Here is a 14,693-nt window from a genome sequence, read left to right as displayed (position 1 = left end):
ATTCATGGAGATTTTAGTTTTTTAGTTTTTGTGACATTCTTGAGCCAATAATCCAATATTTGGCTAATTGAAGTTAAGAATGATATGATATTATATAAAACTTGAGGCATTAAGATCCATGCTTGTTATAGATTAAGTTGGCTAGGAAGACAACCACTAGGGATGACACTGCACACATTGTACAGAATCAATACAACCATGTAATATCTAATATTAAACTGTATATCCATTCTGTGAATACTTTGATATGCACACACCGACAGGGAACAAAGAACATGGTTCACATTAAGCTCGGGCGATATGCCAAAATATTCCTATCAGCCATCATTTTTGGTGCACGACCCCGTCGTATGACAGAGTTTCCATTGAGCTGCAACACGTGCTTTGTCGGGTTACTATAGTAACGTGACTGAACGCTGTCAATGAACAAACCAAGATGAGACGACATGTATTTCTGCTGACATGCACCTGTCTCACTCTGTCACTGCCATGCACCTGTCTCACTCTCTCACTGCCATGCACCTGTCTCACTCTCTCACTGCAATGCACCTGTCTCACTCTCTCACTGCCATGCACCTGTCTCACTCTCTCACTGCCATGCACCTGTCTCACTCTCTCACTGCCATAAACCTGTCTCACTCTCTCACTGCCATGCACCTGTCTCACTCTCTCACTGACATGCACCTGTCTCACACTCTCACTGCCAAGCACCTGTCTCACTCTCTCACTGACATGCACCTGTCTCACTCTCTCACTGCCATTAACCTGTCTCACTCTCTCACTGACATGCACCTGTCTCACTCTCTCACTGACATGCACCTGTCTCACTCTCTCACTGACCAAAACGTGTTTAGACAACAAAGAATAGTAAAACATATCACTTCCATAGGATATTCTTTTACAGTGGTGTAAAAAGTACTCAAATGTTTTACTTACGTAAGTAAAAGTATCAATACTGCAATGTAGAAATACTCTGTTAGAAGTAAAAGTGGCTGCCCCTACTAATCGTTTTCAAAATAATATTTGGTTATTGTATTTAATATATGTGTAATTGAGGTATATATTTTCCCATATTGCTGTAATGTCTTAATAAAATGATGCTTTTAACAAGCAAAATAAGCAGGGGCCAATCACCTAGGGCTCGGGCACCCACGGGAGACAGTGAGCACCCACTGGGAATGCGCTGGTCGGACGGTTAAAATGCTTTATAACATGTGCACTGATACCTGGTGGTCTTATACCACGTCATTCTGTCATTCAAACTCTCTCTGTAATCTTCAATGTCTGATTATTAATTCCTTAAATATTAATGCCAGTTGTTATCATCCGCTAATAATCCAATTGTACAACTTGAAATGTAGATTATTCACTCTGTTTGTCTTTGTCGCTCTCCGTCTCTCTCTCTCTCCCTGTCTCTCAAAGCCGTAGAGAGACATAGAGAGGGAGAGAGAGAGAGGTTAGCGCCTGTCCGAAAAGCTCTCATCTCAAAGTAAACACTCTAGTCTCTTCATTAAGGGGTTAAACTTGGTCACGTAGCTGTTTGTGGTGCTGGTTGCACTGATATGTGAACACATTTATATCATTAAATGCCAGTTAAGTATTTCTAAGGCAAGGGTGATTATCGGGGCCTGTCCCTCTGATCTGCACAGTGCTGGTCACCTGCAGCTGGCATCGTTCACTTCCCAGTGCAGTGAGTGAATCTAGCTACTCAAGCTACAGACACACACTGTCGGTTTGCAAAAAGATCAAAGTTTGGATGACTTTGTTTGATGGGAAAGCGTTGTGATGGAGAAATCACATCCAATATAAACACCTGGATGTGAATCGCCCATGTTACCTCGTGGGCTGCTGCCCGCTGCCTCTGTGATACGTTTTTTTAAATCAATAATCTAGTGTTTACTTTGAGGTGAGAACATGGAGAATGCAGGCCTACGTTTTCAATCACAATTATTTGGCTGAAGATCCATACTAAGAGTCATGTTATGGTTTAAACTTTAAGGGGAGCTGGTCAGTCAGTAGTGTGCTTTGTTCAGACCGGCTCAACTTGCGCTGGATATAAAAGTATCTCAGAAAGAAAATGAATATACAAATTCCAATATGGTTTCTGAACATCTTATTCCACTGACACTCAGGGTTCAGAATGGGCCCTAGGCAAAGCCCAATTTTCCCTCCGCTCCATTCAGTAGCCTACCTACCTACCTACCTACCTACCTACCGGGGAGGGGGCTGAGTTTTGTAGCCTAGACTCGTCGGAAATAAGCGCAACAAGAGCGTGCCTTCATCATCATCATCATCAATTATTATTAGAATGGCCCAAATTGATTAACATTTCACGCACGCTTTGTATTGTGATTTACATTAATTTGGCTATATTTGAACCCAACCGCCCAACCTTAGTACACACAGAACAACAGGAGAACTCAAGTCCTCAAACTATTCATATGTGTCCTCTTTATGAGTTATTCTACCATGAAAACAGACCATACCATGTGAGAAATGGACCATACCATTAGTGAAGGGGTGTACAGAGGATGGCTTTTTAAACAGTGAGCTTGGTTTCTCAGATTTACTTACATTACATTAACTTTTCATCCGTTGTTCACTTCCCTGTTCTCTGATCATACTTAAACTGTTTATGTCTGTATAACTAGATACAGTAGGAGATCTCTTAGTTAACTTCCATGACAGTGAACTAGGTATAATTTGTTTTGATAGTCTCTTATTTAATCTGTATTTACAGACTTGTTGGCTGTAACCTCAGACAGACAGAGGTTGAAGTTGTGGCTTCAGCTCTCAGCTCTAATCCTTCTCATTTGAGAGAATTGGACCTCAGCGAAAACAACCTGCACGACTCAGGACTACTGGATCTGCTCTTAGCTGGACTGAAGAGTGTTCACTGTAGACTGGAGATTCTAAAGTAAGATTAATTCACCCTATTTATTTTGATAAATTATTTGTTATTATGTACTGTATTATGTGAATATAATATGAATGTTGTGGTGAGAATGTATTAATAAGATTGATATCATGGGAACCCAAGCCTACCTCCATGTCCTTCCATGCTGAGATACAAAATTACACTATCATTGTTGGATGTATTTCGTCAGATCTTCATCATCTCAGCCATGCACCTGTCTCACTCTCTCACTGCCATGCACCTGTCTCACTCTCTCACTGCAATGCACCTGTCTCACTCTCTCACTGCCATGCACCTGTCTCACTCTCTCACTGCCATGCACCTGTCTCACTCTCTCACTGCCATAAACCTGTCTCACTCTCTCACTGCCATGCACCTGTCTCACTCTCTCACTGACATGCACCTGTCTCACACTCTCACTGCCAAGCACCTGTCTCACTCTCTCACTGACATGCACCTGTCTCACTCTCTCACTGCCATTAACCTGTCTCACTCTCTCACTGACATGCACCTGTCTCACTCTCTCACTGACATGCACCTGTCTCACTCTCTCACTGACCAAAACGTGTTTAGACAACAAAGAATAGTAAAACATATCACTTCCATAGGATATTCTTTTACAGTGGTGTAAAAAGTACTCAAATGTTTTACTTACGTAAGTAAAAGTATCAATACTGCAATGTAGAAATACTCTGTTAGAAGTAAAAGTGGCTGCCCCTACTAATCGTTTTCAAAATAATATTTGGTTATTGTATTTAATATATGTGTAATTGAGGTATATATTTTCCCATATTGCTGTAATGTCTTAATAAAATGATGCTTTTAACAAGCAAAATAAGCAGGGGCCAATCACCTAGGGCTCGGGCACCCACGGGAGACAGTGAGCACCCACTGGGAATGCGCTGGTCGGACGGTTAAAATGCTTTATAACATGTGCACTGATACCTGGTGGTCTTATACCACGTCATTCTGTCATTCAAACTCTCTCTGTAATCTTCAATGTCTGATTATTAATTCCTTAAATATTAATGCCAGTTGTTATCATCCGCTAATAATCCAATTGTACAACTTGAAATGTAGATTATTCACTCTGTTTGTCTTTGTCGCTCTCCGTCTCTCTCTCTCTCCCTGTCTCTCAAAGCCGTAGAGAGACATAGAGAGGGAGAGAGAGAGAGGTTAGCGCCTGTCCGAAAAGCTCTCATCTCAAAGTAAACACTCTAGTCTCTTCATTAAGGGGTTAAACTTGGTCACGTAGCTGTTTGTGGTGCTGGTTGCACTGATATGTGAACACATTTATATCATTAAATGCCAGTTAAGTATTTCTAAGGCAAGGGTGATTATCGGGGCCTGTCCCTCTGATCTGCACAGTGCTGGTCACCTGCAGCTGGCATCGTTCACTTCCCAGTGCAGTGAGTGAATCTAGCTACTCAAGCTACAGACACACACTGTCGGTTTGCAAAAAGATCAAAGTTTGGATGACTTTGTTTGATGGGAAAGCGTTGTGATGGAGAAATCACATCCAATATAAACACCTGGATGTGAATCGCCCATGTTACCTCGTGGGCTGCTGCCCGCTGCCTCTGTGATACGTTTTTTTAAATCAATAATCTAGTGTTTACTTTGAGGTGAGAACATGGAGAATGCAGGCCTACGTTTTCAATCACAATTATTTGGCTGAAGATCCATACTAAGAGTCATGTTATGGTTTAAACTTTAAGGGGAGCTGGTCAGTCAGTAGTGTGCTTTGTTCAGACCGGCTCAACTTGCGCTGGATATAAAAGTATCTCAGAAAGAAAATGAATATACAAATTCCAATATGGTTTCTGAACATCTTATTCCACTGACACTCAGGGTTCAGAATGGGCCCTAGGCAAAGCCCAATTTTCCCTCCGCTCCATTCAGTAGCCTACCTACCTACCTACCTACCTACCTACCGGGGAGGGGGCTGAGTTTTGTAGCCTAGACTCGTCGGAAATAAGCGCAACAAGAGCGTGCCTTCATCATCATCATCATCAATTATTATTAGAATGGCCCAAATTGATTAACATTTCACGCACGCTTTGTATTGTGATTTACATTAATTTGGCTATATTTGAACCCAACCGCCCAACCTTAGTACACACAGAACAACAGGAGAACTCAAGTCCTCAAACTATTCATATGTGTCCTCTTTATGAGTTATTCTACCATGAAAACAGACCATACCATGTGAGAAATGGACCATACCATTAGTGAAGGGGTGTACAGAGGATGGCTTTTTAAACAGTGAGCTTGGTTTCTCAGATTTACTTACATTACATTAACTTTTCATCCGTTGTTCACTTCCCTGTTCTCTGATCATACTTAAACTGTTTATGTCTGTATAACTAGATACAGTAGGAGATCTCTTAGTTAACTTCCATGACAGTGAACTAGGTATAATTTGTTTTGATAGTCTCTTATTTAATCTGTATTTACAGACTTGTTGGCTGTAACCTCAGACAGACAGAGGTTGAAGTTGTGGCTTCAGCTCTCAGCTCTAATCCTTCTCATTTGAGAGAATTGGACCTCAGCGAAAACAACCTGCACGACTCAGGACTACTGGATCTGCTCTTAGCTGGACTGAAGAGTGTTCACTGTAGACTGGAGATTCTAAAGTAAGATTAATTCACCCTATTTATTTTGATAAATTATTTGTTATTATGTACTGTATTATGTGAATATAATATGAATGTTGTGGTGAGAATGTATTAATAAGATTGATATCATGGGAACCCAAGCCTACCTCCATGTCCTTCCATGCTGAGATACAAAATTACACTATCATTGTTGGATGTATTTCGTCAGATCTTCATCATCTTCTAGTTTTGATTATTTATATTGATATTAATGGCTGCAAGCGTCCATTGCAGTAATAGGGATTTCACTAGATGACCACCCTTAAAAAGTTGTGCAGGTACAAAGGTGATCTCGATGTCCTCCCTATGAGCATGTGGTCTTTTTTATCCTTCCTATGAAACATCTTTCTGAACTCTGTAGATCTGAATTGCTAATACTCACCATTGTGATGGAGAAAACATTTAGGGTTGATGAACTTCTCATTGATATAGTTTATTATTTGGTCTAAAGTTTAAAAAGGATCAAATAACTCAAGCAAGACCTGACAAAGACCTATGAGACACAGAGAGCAGGAACATCCTCAACATTTAAAATTACATTTGTGAGAAACATTAGGATAGCCTTGTTCATTTGTAGCAATTTGCAGATGATCTTGCAATGAGTGTTTGATGGTAGTAACAGCCTTGTATTAAAATCTACAAATGCCTTAATTATAGTGGGACAAGTGAGCTGAACTTTATCTTAAGAATCTGTCTTTATTTTCTTTCTTGTATTCTTGTTGTATTTTTGTATGTTTTCTTTCTTTCTTTCTTTTTTTCCTTTCCACCTCTTGGGTCACTAGTCCAAAATCCTGACAGTCCATCACGGCCAGGTCCAGGTTCTCAATCCAGGAATAATGTATATTGTAACGTGTTTTATTTATTATTATTTTTTTATCTGGTGTTTCATTCTTCATTCAGACTGACTCACTGCTACTTGACAGAGAGATGCTGTGAAGTTCTGGCCTCAGCTGTAAACTCTCATCCCTCCCTAAGAGAGTTGGACCTGAGCCTCAACATGGTGAATGATTCAGTTCTGGAGAACTGCATGTGAGTAGACTTGGACTGTGTCCATGTTGGATAGTACAGTGAATGTACAGTGTTTCCCTCATGTGTGTCTCTTAACAATGTATTCACTCTGACACGGGGGCGGCCATAGCTGAGTGGTTAGTGAGCCCGCCTAGGGAGCCAGAGGCCCTGGTTGCCCCAGGTACGATTCCAGGCCACGCCAGCATATGTGTCGATGAAATGAAATTTGTCCCTGAGCAAGACTCTTAACCCCTAATTGCTCACAGGCCCTCATTGGAAACAAGCCCGCAAGGACTTTCATGAACGTCCTGTTAAAAGGAATTATCCTTATCCTTACACAAAGTCATAAATAGATGCAAATATGTATGCATATTTAGTTAATACTTTAACCAACAAGCAAATAAGGTTATATATATACAGATCCTTTTCAAAAAGTTAATTTTCTTCCGTAATATAATTCAAAAAGTGAAACTTTCATATATTCTAGATTCATTGCGCATAAAAAAAGGATATATTATACAGAAATGTGGACCATCTGAAAAGTATGTTAATTTATTCACTCTGCATAGTCCTCTAAAATCTCCTGGTAGATGCTGTGTTGACTCCAGTGTGAAGTTTTCACTGTCAGTGATGATTTTGGGTGCCATCATGTCATCTGGTGTTGGTCCACTGTGTTTTATCAAGTCCAGAGTCAACACAGCATCTATCAGGATATTTTCAGATGTCTAAACAACATGCTATCTAAATAACATTCTGTACATTAGTGGTTGAGAAATAACAAGACATATCCAAGATATTAAGAACAAGATATATCTCCATAGTAAACTTGCATTAACAAATTGATTACCAAGAACGAGTTAACTCGTTTTTACTCGTTTTTAAAATCCATCACTTGATTGCCAAGATCGAGTTAACTCGTTTTTAAGAAAAAAAAAAAATAATAAAAAAATAATAATATATATATATATTTTTTTTTTAAATTTGACCCAAAGACCAAGGAGATATGATTTTTCGAAGATCTAGACTCCTATCCACTTCCTTGTTAACTTAAAACTTAAAAATTCTGTATCTCAGCTCCTGAGTACTTTTTTCTTTTCAATGTAAAAACCCTGGCATGAAACTGCAAAAATGCAGTCAATGTTAATATATATCTGCATAGTAAACTTGCATTAAGAACAAGATATATCTGCATAGTAAACTTGCATTAAGAACAAGATATATCTGCATAGTAAACTTGCATTAAGAACAAGATATATCTGTATAGTAAACTTGCATTAAGAACAAGATATATCTGCATAGTAAACTTGCATTAAGAACAAGACATATCTGCATAGTAAACTTGCATTAAGAACAAGATATATCTGCATAGTAAACTTGCATTAAGAAGGGATAAAGGAGAGTGGAGTGTTAGGGGTTAAGGTGGAGTCTGAGGAGGTGATGAGATCCAAACTGGGCAGCAGTGAGTATGTCTGGATGGGCTGCAGGGCCAAGATAATGATAGGAGAAACACTGTAGTGTCAGGTAGTGGAGACGTTGTGTTAGACAGTTAGACATTGATGCATTGTTGTTCTATTTCCTACAGAGTGAAACATGGAGGAGAAGATTGTCTTAAACCTCAACTCATTACAAAATGTGAGTATCTGTCTGTCTGTGTCAATATCACACATTAACATTTTATACACTGTTTTATAGTGGGTTGCCCCCTCCCCACATACTGTCCTGAAAACTCTTCAGTAGAGCTTAACCCATTAAGACCTGGAAAGCCTATACGTTGTTATACCTTTAAAACCGGGAAAGCATCTGTGTCATTTTACATGTTTCTATGTATATAGCAACATGAATATTTTTATTTATTTTGAATAAAACAAAAGTTGTCATTTGGGTTGACAGAAACAATGGGCCTCATTCACTAACCTGGTCATAAATAAGGTGTATATCCTGGTCATAAATAAGGTGTATATCCTGGTCATAAATAAGGTGTATATCCTGGTCATAAATAAGGTGTATATCCTGGTCATAAATAACATGTATATCCTGGTCATAAATAAGGTGTATATCCTGGTCATAAATAACATATGTATATTGGGATAAGTCAATTCTGACGTGTGATTCATGAAAGAGGGTTCAGAGCCCTGATTTGTGCGTATCACAGGTGTATCTCATTTGTGTTCTAAAGTCACTAGTGTGCTCCCGTGTAGATCCTTTGTATTGTTCCACGCCCCATTTAACACCATAAAAGGCAACCAGAAATAACCCACGTGAAGAAAAAAAAACAGATCTGCCAAATTACAACGCGTCAAGTCGCACCGCATTGCCAACTTGTACATCTGTTCTGTCTGGAAGTGAGTCCCTCGATCGCACGATGGATCAGCTGAACGTTAATAAAGTATTGCTCTCATAATGAGAATAAGAAGTTATAAAGTTTAACCCCACCACCAAATAATAGGTTAATAAAACGTGGAAAGGATATTATAGAAGCCTTTTCTATTAAATAATGCTCACATTTGACTGAGGTAACATTTTGACGCTGGAATCCAGGAACACCGAGATCCGATTATGGACCAGATCACGCTTTATTGATTATTGAGGATAAACCTGTCCTTAGGATTAACAACATATCCTGTCCTACGTCAGAATGGTGAATGGATATTATGGATTTCATCCATACTGTATCCTCATCAGATGATAAGACATAACATGATGTGATGTGGTCAATATTATAAATTAATAGCGCAACATATGTTGTTGGCATGAAAGTCCAATATGTGAAACTGTGGCCACATTTGCAGGAATGGAAAACATCCAAAAGGACCTAATAATTCAGCTCTAAATGTGTCAACTGAAAATAAATACTCGGTTGAATTTGCATGTCTACCATATGCATCCAAGCATTAGATCTTTGACATATGTTTTTTTAATGTGTTGACACATTTTGGGCACATAAAACATCATTTGAGGTTTGGCACTATTGACATAGATTTTTCATGAAGAATAAGGCATTCTAATAACATATACGAATGGTTTAAGGCATATAAGTCTGTTCCTGAGCAGACGTGAGTTTGAGTGTCCGCCCACATTCACGGTCAATAAAAGATGAATGAATACTGAACGTGGGAAGTCACGTATATGCACATAAGTACAAAATATGTGAGGACCTGAGCTTAGTGAATGAAACCCAATGCCTCACAACGCCTCACAATGCCTCACATTGTGTGCTTGTAGATCTGCAATATTTAGAATAAAGCCGATCTACAAGCTCACATGTCACATTTCGACACATTGTGAGCTTGTAGTTCAGCTATATTTGAAACAAAATTTGCCTATCTAACAATTCACAACGATTCACATTGAGACAGGTTGTAAGCTTGTAGATCAGCTGTATTTCAAACATAAAAAGAGCCAATCTACGAACTCACAATACATTGCATCATGACCAGGGTTTCCACAAGGCACTTTTTTGGGCCGGCCACCTTGACCGACAGGATTATATTTTACCGGCCAAAGAATGAAGTGGGCTAGTAATATCTATCTACTCTATCATGCAGAGGTGTCGCTTTCCAAAAAATAACTGAATAAAGTGGGCGTTATGAACAGCTTGCGTGACTACGTCACACAGTATAAACACATTAATATATGTTTTGGGCCCTACATCTCATTCAACCTTAATATGCAAAACCTATTCAATTCAATTCAATTCAATTCAATTCAATTTTATTAAAGTGTCAAATCAAGTTGTCTCAAGACAAGGCTTAACTGGAAGAAACGTCAGGCAGACTCTAGGCTCTAGGGTGGCGGCCTTCTGCCTCGACCGTGTCGGGGGAAAGAAGAGAGAGAGAGGGAGAGACAGAGGAGAGACAGAAAGAGATACAAGTAGTAACAATAACAATAGTAGCAAATATAATAGTGTAGGATAGTATATGGTAATATAATATAGTACAACAATAATGTGTATGCCGTATATAATGGTATAATATAAGAATGTTAAGATAATATAAAGTATAGTGTAGTGGTATAGTGTAAACCTACAGCTTTTGTTTTGTTTTGTTAATGTTAATTATGTCATCATGAATGATGGTACAAGGAAGGTTCATTACTTGCCTGCAATGTATGTGTGTCACCAACTTTCACCACTTTATCCATTGCAGACAGACAGACATAAAATAGTCTAATAACAGCATTTTTCCAATCGGCCACGGTAGCCTGTGATCTTTATAATGAACGGCCAATTAAATATTACATTTAATTGGTAAATACCGGCTAACGGAAACCCTGATCATGACGTGTGGTGAGCTTTTAGATAGACTATTACAAATAAATACAAATTGCTGATCAACAACTTGTGAGACGATCTACAAGCTCACATCATGTTGCGTTGTGAGCCTTTACATCGGCTATATTACAAGAAATAGCAGATCTACAAGCTTGCAAAGCCTCGCATTATGATGCGCTATGAGTTTTGGCTATATTTAAAAAACAGCCGATCTACAAGCTCACACCATGTTGCAATGTGACAGGTAGTGAGTTATTTCAAACATCAACAAGTAGAAGATCACGCTCATCCAAAGTAATTTAAAAAGCCAGATGCAGAGCAGACCTCTGCACTGGAATAATTATGATCCATAAGTTAAATGGTTTATTACCATCATGAATGTGATGTTTAAAGCCTGCTGGATCTTCCTCAGACCTCAATATATCAAACATAACAAAGATAGCCGATCTACAAGCTCACAAGGATCACATTGCGACACGTTGTGAGCTTGTATAGTTTGGCTTTGTTTAAAACTCAAAAGTAGCAGATCTACAAACTCATGAGTTACACTGTGACAGGTTGTGAGCTTGTAGATCAGTTGTATTTCAAACATAAACTCACAATATGTTGTTTAACGTGTGATGAACTTTTATATGGACTTTTACTTTTTCTAAAACAGTGGATCTACAAGCTCACAACTGGTCACATTGTGACAGGTTGTGAGCTTGCAGATTGGATTGTAGATTATCAATAATTGATATAAATAAAAATAGCCTATCTACAAGCTCACCATAAGTCACATCATGATGTGTTGTGAGCTTTTAGATCGGCTATATTAGAAAATAAGGTAAAATAGCCGATCTACAAGCTCAAAATGGGTAACATTGTGACGGTTTCTGAATTTGTATTTCGGCTATATTTGAAAAATACCAGAAGCACACAACGTGTCACATTATAACGCGTTGTGAGCTTGAAGATGATTCATAGTTAAAAAATAGCTAATCTACACCTCATATTGTGTAATTTTTAATTCATGAATTAATTAAATTGCCGATACATATCGCCGATATGCAATCGTTGTGAGCTAGTAGATCGGCAATTTTTCTAATACAAAACTATCCGATCTATCAATTACCAACAAGTTGCATTGTGACAGATTGTGAGCTTGTAGATCGGCTTGTAGATGTAAATACTGCAGTACAGAAAAACTGTACAGTACAGAAACTGTACAGAAAAACATAATAAATAGGAGATCTACAAGCTCACAACGCCTTGCATCGTGACACGTTGTGAGCTTGTAAATCAGCTTGTAATTCCTCCATATTTCAAAAATAACAAAAATAGCCGATCTACAAGTTAGCAACGCTTCACACATGGCGTGAGGTGTTGCTAACTTATAGATGCTGAATGTTTTTTATGTAACACAGTGGTTTCCAAACTGGGACCCAGGGGGGTCCCCAAATTATTGTGGGGGGTCCCCAGATGATTATCTTAATGTGTAACATTGTTTTCTCACTCATCAGTAAACAAACCAACATACAGTATAAGTGTATACAGGGTATCTGCACATTTATAATGTTACAATTTAAGGACTTTTAAGACCTTTTTAATACCAAATTGGCCAAATTGTCAAATATTACGCAAAAAAAAGAGGCAAATATTGTGAAAATAGCCGATCTACAAAATAGCCGATCTATAAGTGGTAGATCGGCTATAAATATACTATAAAATATATCTACAAGCTCACAACGCCTTGTAGATCGGCTATTTTCACAATATTTATTTGTGGAACCGAGTCAAACTAAAAGTAATGCCTCAACTCCTACAACTACCCCACCCTGACAAGTGCTTGTCAGAGTGGGGGGTCCCCAGTTCAAATATGATTATTTTGGGGGTCCCCAGTTCAAGTATGATTATTTTGGGGGGTCCCCAGTTCAAATATGATTATTTTAGGGGGTCCCCAGTTCAAATATGATTTTTTTAGGGGTCCCCAGTTCAAGTATGATTATTTTGGGGGTCCCCAGTTCAAATATGATTATTTTGGGGGGGTCCCCAGTTCAAATATGATTATTTTGAGGGGTCCCCAGTTCAAGTATTTTTATTTTGGGGGTCCCCAGTTCAAATATGATTATTTTGGGGGGTCCCCAGTTCAATTATTTTTATTTTGGGGGTCCCCAGTTCAAATATGATTATTTTGGGGGGTCGCAGCCTTAAAATTTTAGGAACCGTTGATGTAACAGATGTGTGTATTTTCAGAGGTGTAAAGTAACTAAGTACATTTACTCAAGTACTGTACTTAAATAACATTTTGAGGTATTTTTTCTTTACTGGAGTATTTCCTTTTTGCAGTACTTTTATTTCTACTCCACTACATTTCAAAGGCATATTGTACTTTTACTCCACTACAATTATTTGAAAACTTTATTTTCTAGTTACTTGGAGGATTTTGATTATTCTTACAAAACATATTAACTACATTAACAGCCCTATATACATTTTGTCCATTTGAAAATAGTCGATCTATAAGCTCACAATGTGTCTCCATGCAACGCATTGTGAACTTGTAGATCTGCTATTTTCAAATGATTTTTATACAATTTATACATTTGAAAAACATTTTCTCACAGAAAGTCACTTCTCACCTGGAGGCTTTAAGACATTCTGACTCACATTTTACTGTGTTGTCGTCGGGCAGAAACCTTGTATCTCTGACACGTTGTGAGCTTGTAGATCGTCTATTTTCACTATTTTAATGTTTTTAAAATGATATTACGAAAATAAATTAAATGTTTTGGACATACAAGGTTTCCAGCCGACAGCGACGATACTTTTTAATTATTTTGAGTGCAAAGAACTTGATCTCATATCTTAGGTGTGTGTGTGTGTGTGTGTGTGTGTGTGAGAGAGTGTGTGTGAGTGTGTGAGTGAGTCAGTCAGTCAGTCAGTCAGTCAGTCAGTCAAGTATTTAATGTTTACTGTGTTGTTTTTCTCATCAGTGCAGTATGGGTTTAAGACAGTTGAATAACTCAAATCACTATGTGGAATTGGAGGCACCCATTTTTGAACAAACAGCAATAGAAGTGGGGGAAATCATCACCGAATTAAGAGAGAAAAAGTTTATAGACCAATAACAAGAGAAATACCTACGGGGCGAAAATTCCCCAAGAGCCAGAATTCTATATCTTTTACCCAAAATCCACAAGGACCCGAGTACCTGGACTTTTCCTTATGAAATTCCACCTGCTCGCCCAATCGAATCGGATTGTAACTCAGAAACATATGCCACAGCAGAATTTATTGAATTCTACTTAAACCCACTATCTGTAAAACATCCAAGCTATATATAGGATACATATGACTTTATTGACAAAATAAAAAACATCACAGTGCCTCAGGGTGCCGTTTTGTCCTCAATAGATGTTGACAGTTTGTACACCAATATAAACACAGTAGCAGGGTTGAAGGCAATCAGAGATATCTTTAAAAAGTATCCTGACAGACAAAGACCAGACGCAGAACTATTGAAATTGCTAGAATTAAATTTGACCAAAAACGATTTCACATTTGATGGGAGAACTTTCCTTCAGATCATTGGAACAGCCATGTGAAAGAAATTTGCACCATCTTATGCAAACATTTATTTAGCTTTGTGGGAAGAAACAGCACTCAAAAAGTGCAGATTCAAACCCACACATTATTTTAGGTTTCTAGATGATGTTTTTGGAGTATTTGAACACTCCACAGAGGAATTTGAGCAATTTATACAAGTCTTAAACACACATCATGCCTCAATAACAGTGAAATATGTCACTAACAAAAACAAATTGACTTCTTGGATGTTACGGTCTTCAAAGGGAAAGAC

The 14,693-nt window shown here is 38.3% G+C and overlaps 1 protein-coding gene across 2 annotated transcripts in view; it reads left to right on the top strand.

Moving 5' to 3' along the window:
* Positions 1–14,693, top strand: part of LOC308095009 (NACHT, LRR and PYD domains-containing protein 3-like) — a 137,375-nt gene that overhangs the window by 28,402 nt on the left and 94,280 nt on the right. The window contains exons 10-13 of one of the 2 annotated variants that reach the window (XM_080441915.1): positions 2,741–2,917; positions 5,377–5,553; positions 6,475–6,603; positions 8,165–8,214. The exons of the other annotated variant lie outside the window; for it this stretch is intronic. Of the exons in view, the coding sequence (XP_080298041.1) occupies positions 2,741–2,917; positions 5,377–5,553; positions 6,475–6,603; positions 8,165–8,214 (533 nt within the window). The remainder of the gene's footprint in view (positions 1–2,740; positions 2,918–5,376; positions 5,554–6,474; positions 6,604–8,164; positions 8,215–14,693) is intronic. 2 annotated transcript variants of the gene reach the window in all.

Source organism: Gymnoscopelus braueri, assembly GCF_963280865.1.
Source record: "Gymnoscopelus braueri genome assembly, chromosome: 11".
NCBI lineage: Eukaryota > Metazoa > Chordata > Actinopteri > Myctophiformes > Myctophidae > Gymnoscopelus > Gymnoscopelus braueri.
Note: the sequence above shows the minus strand (reverse complement) of the source record. Positions and strands in the feature narration are given on the sequence as shown.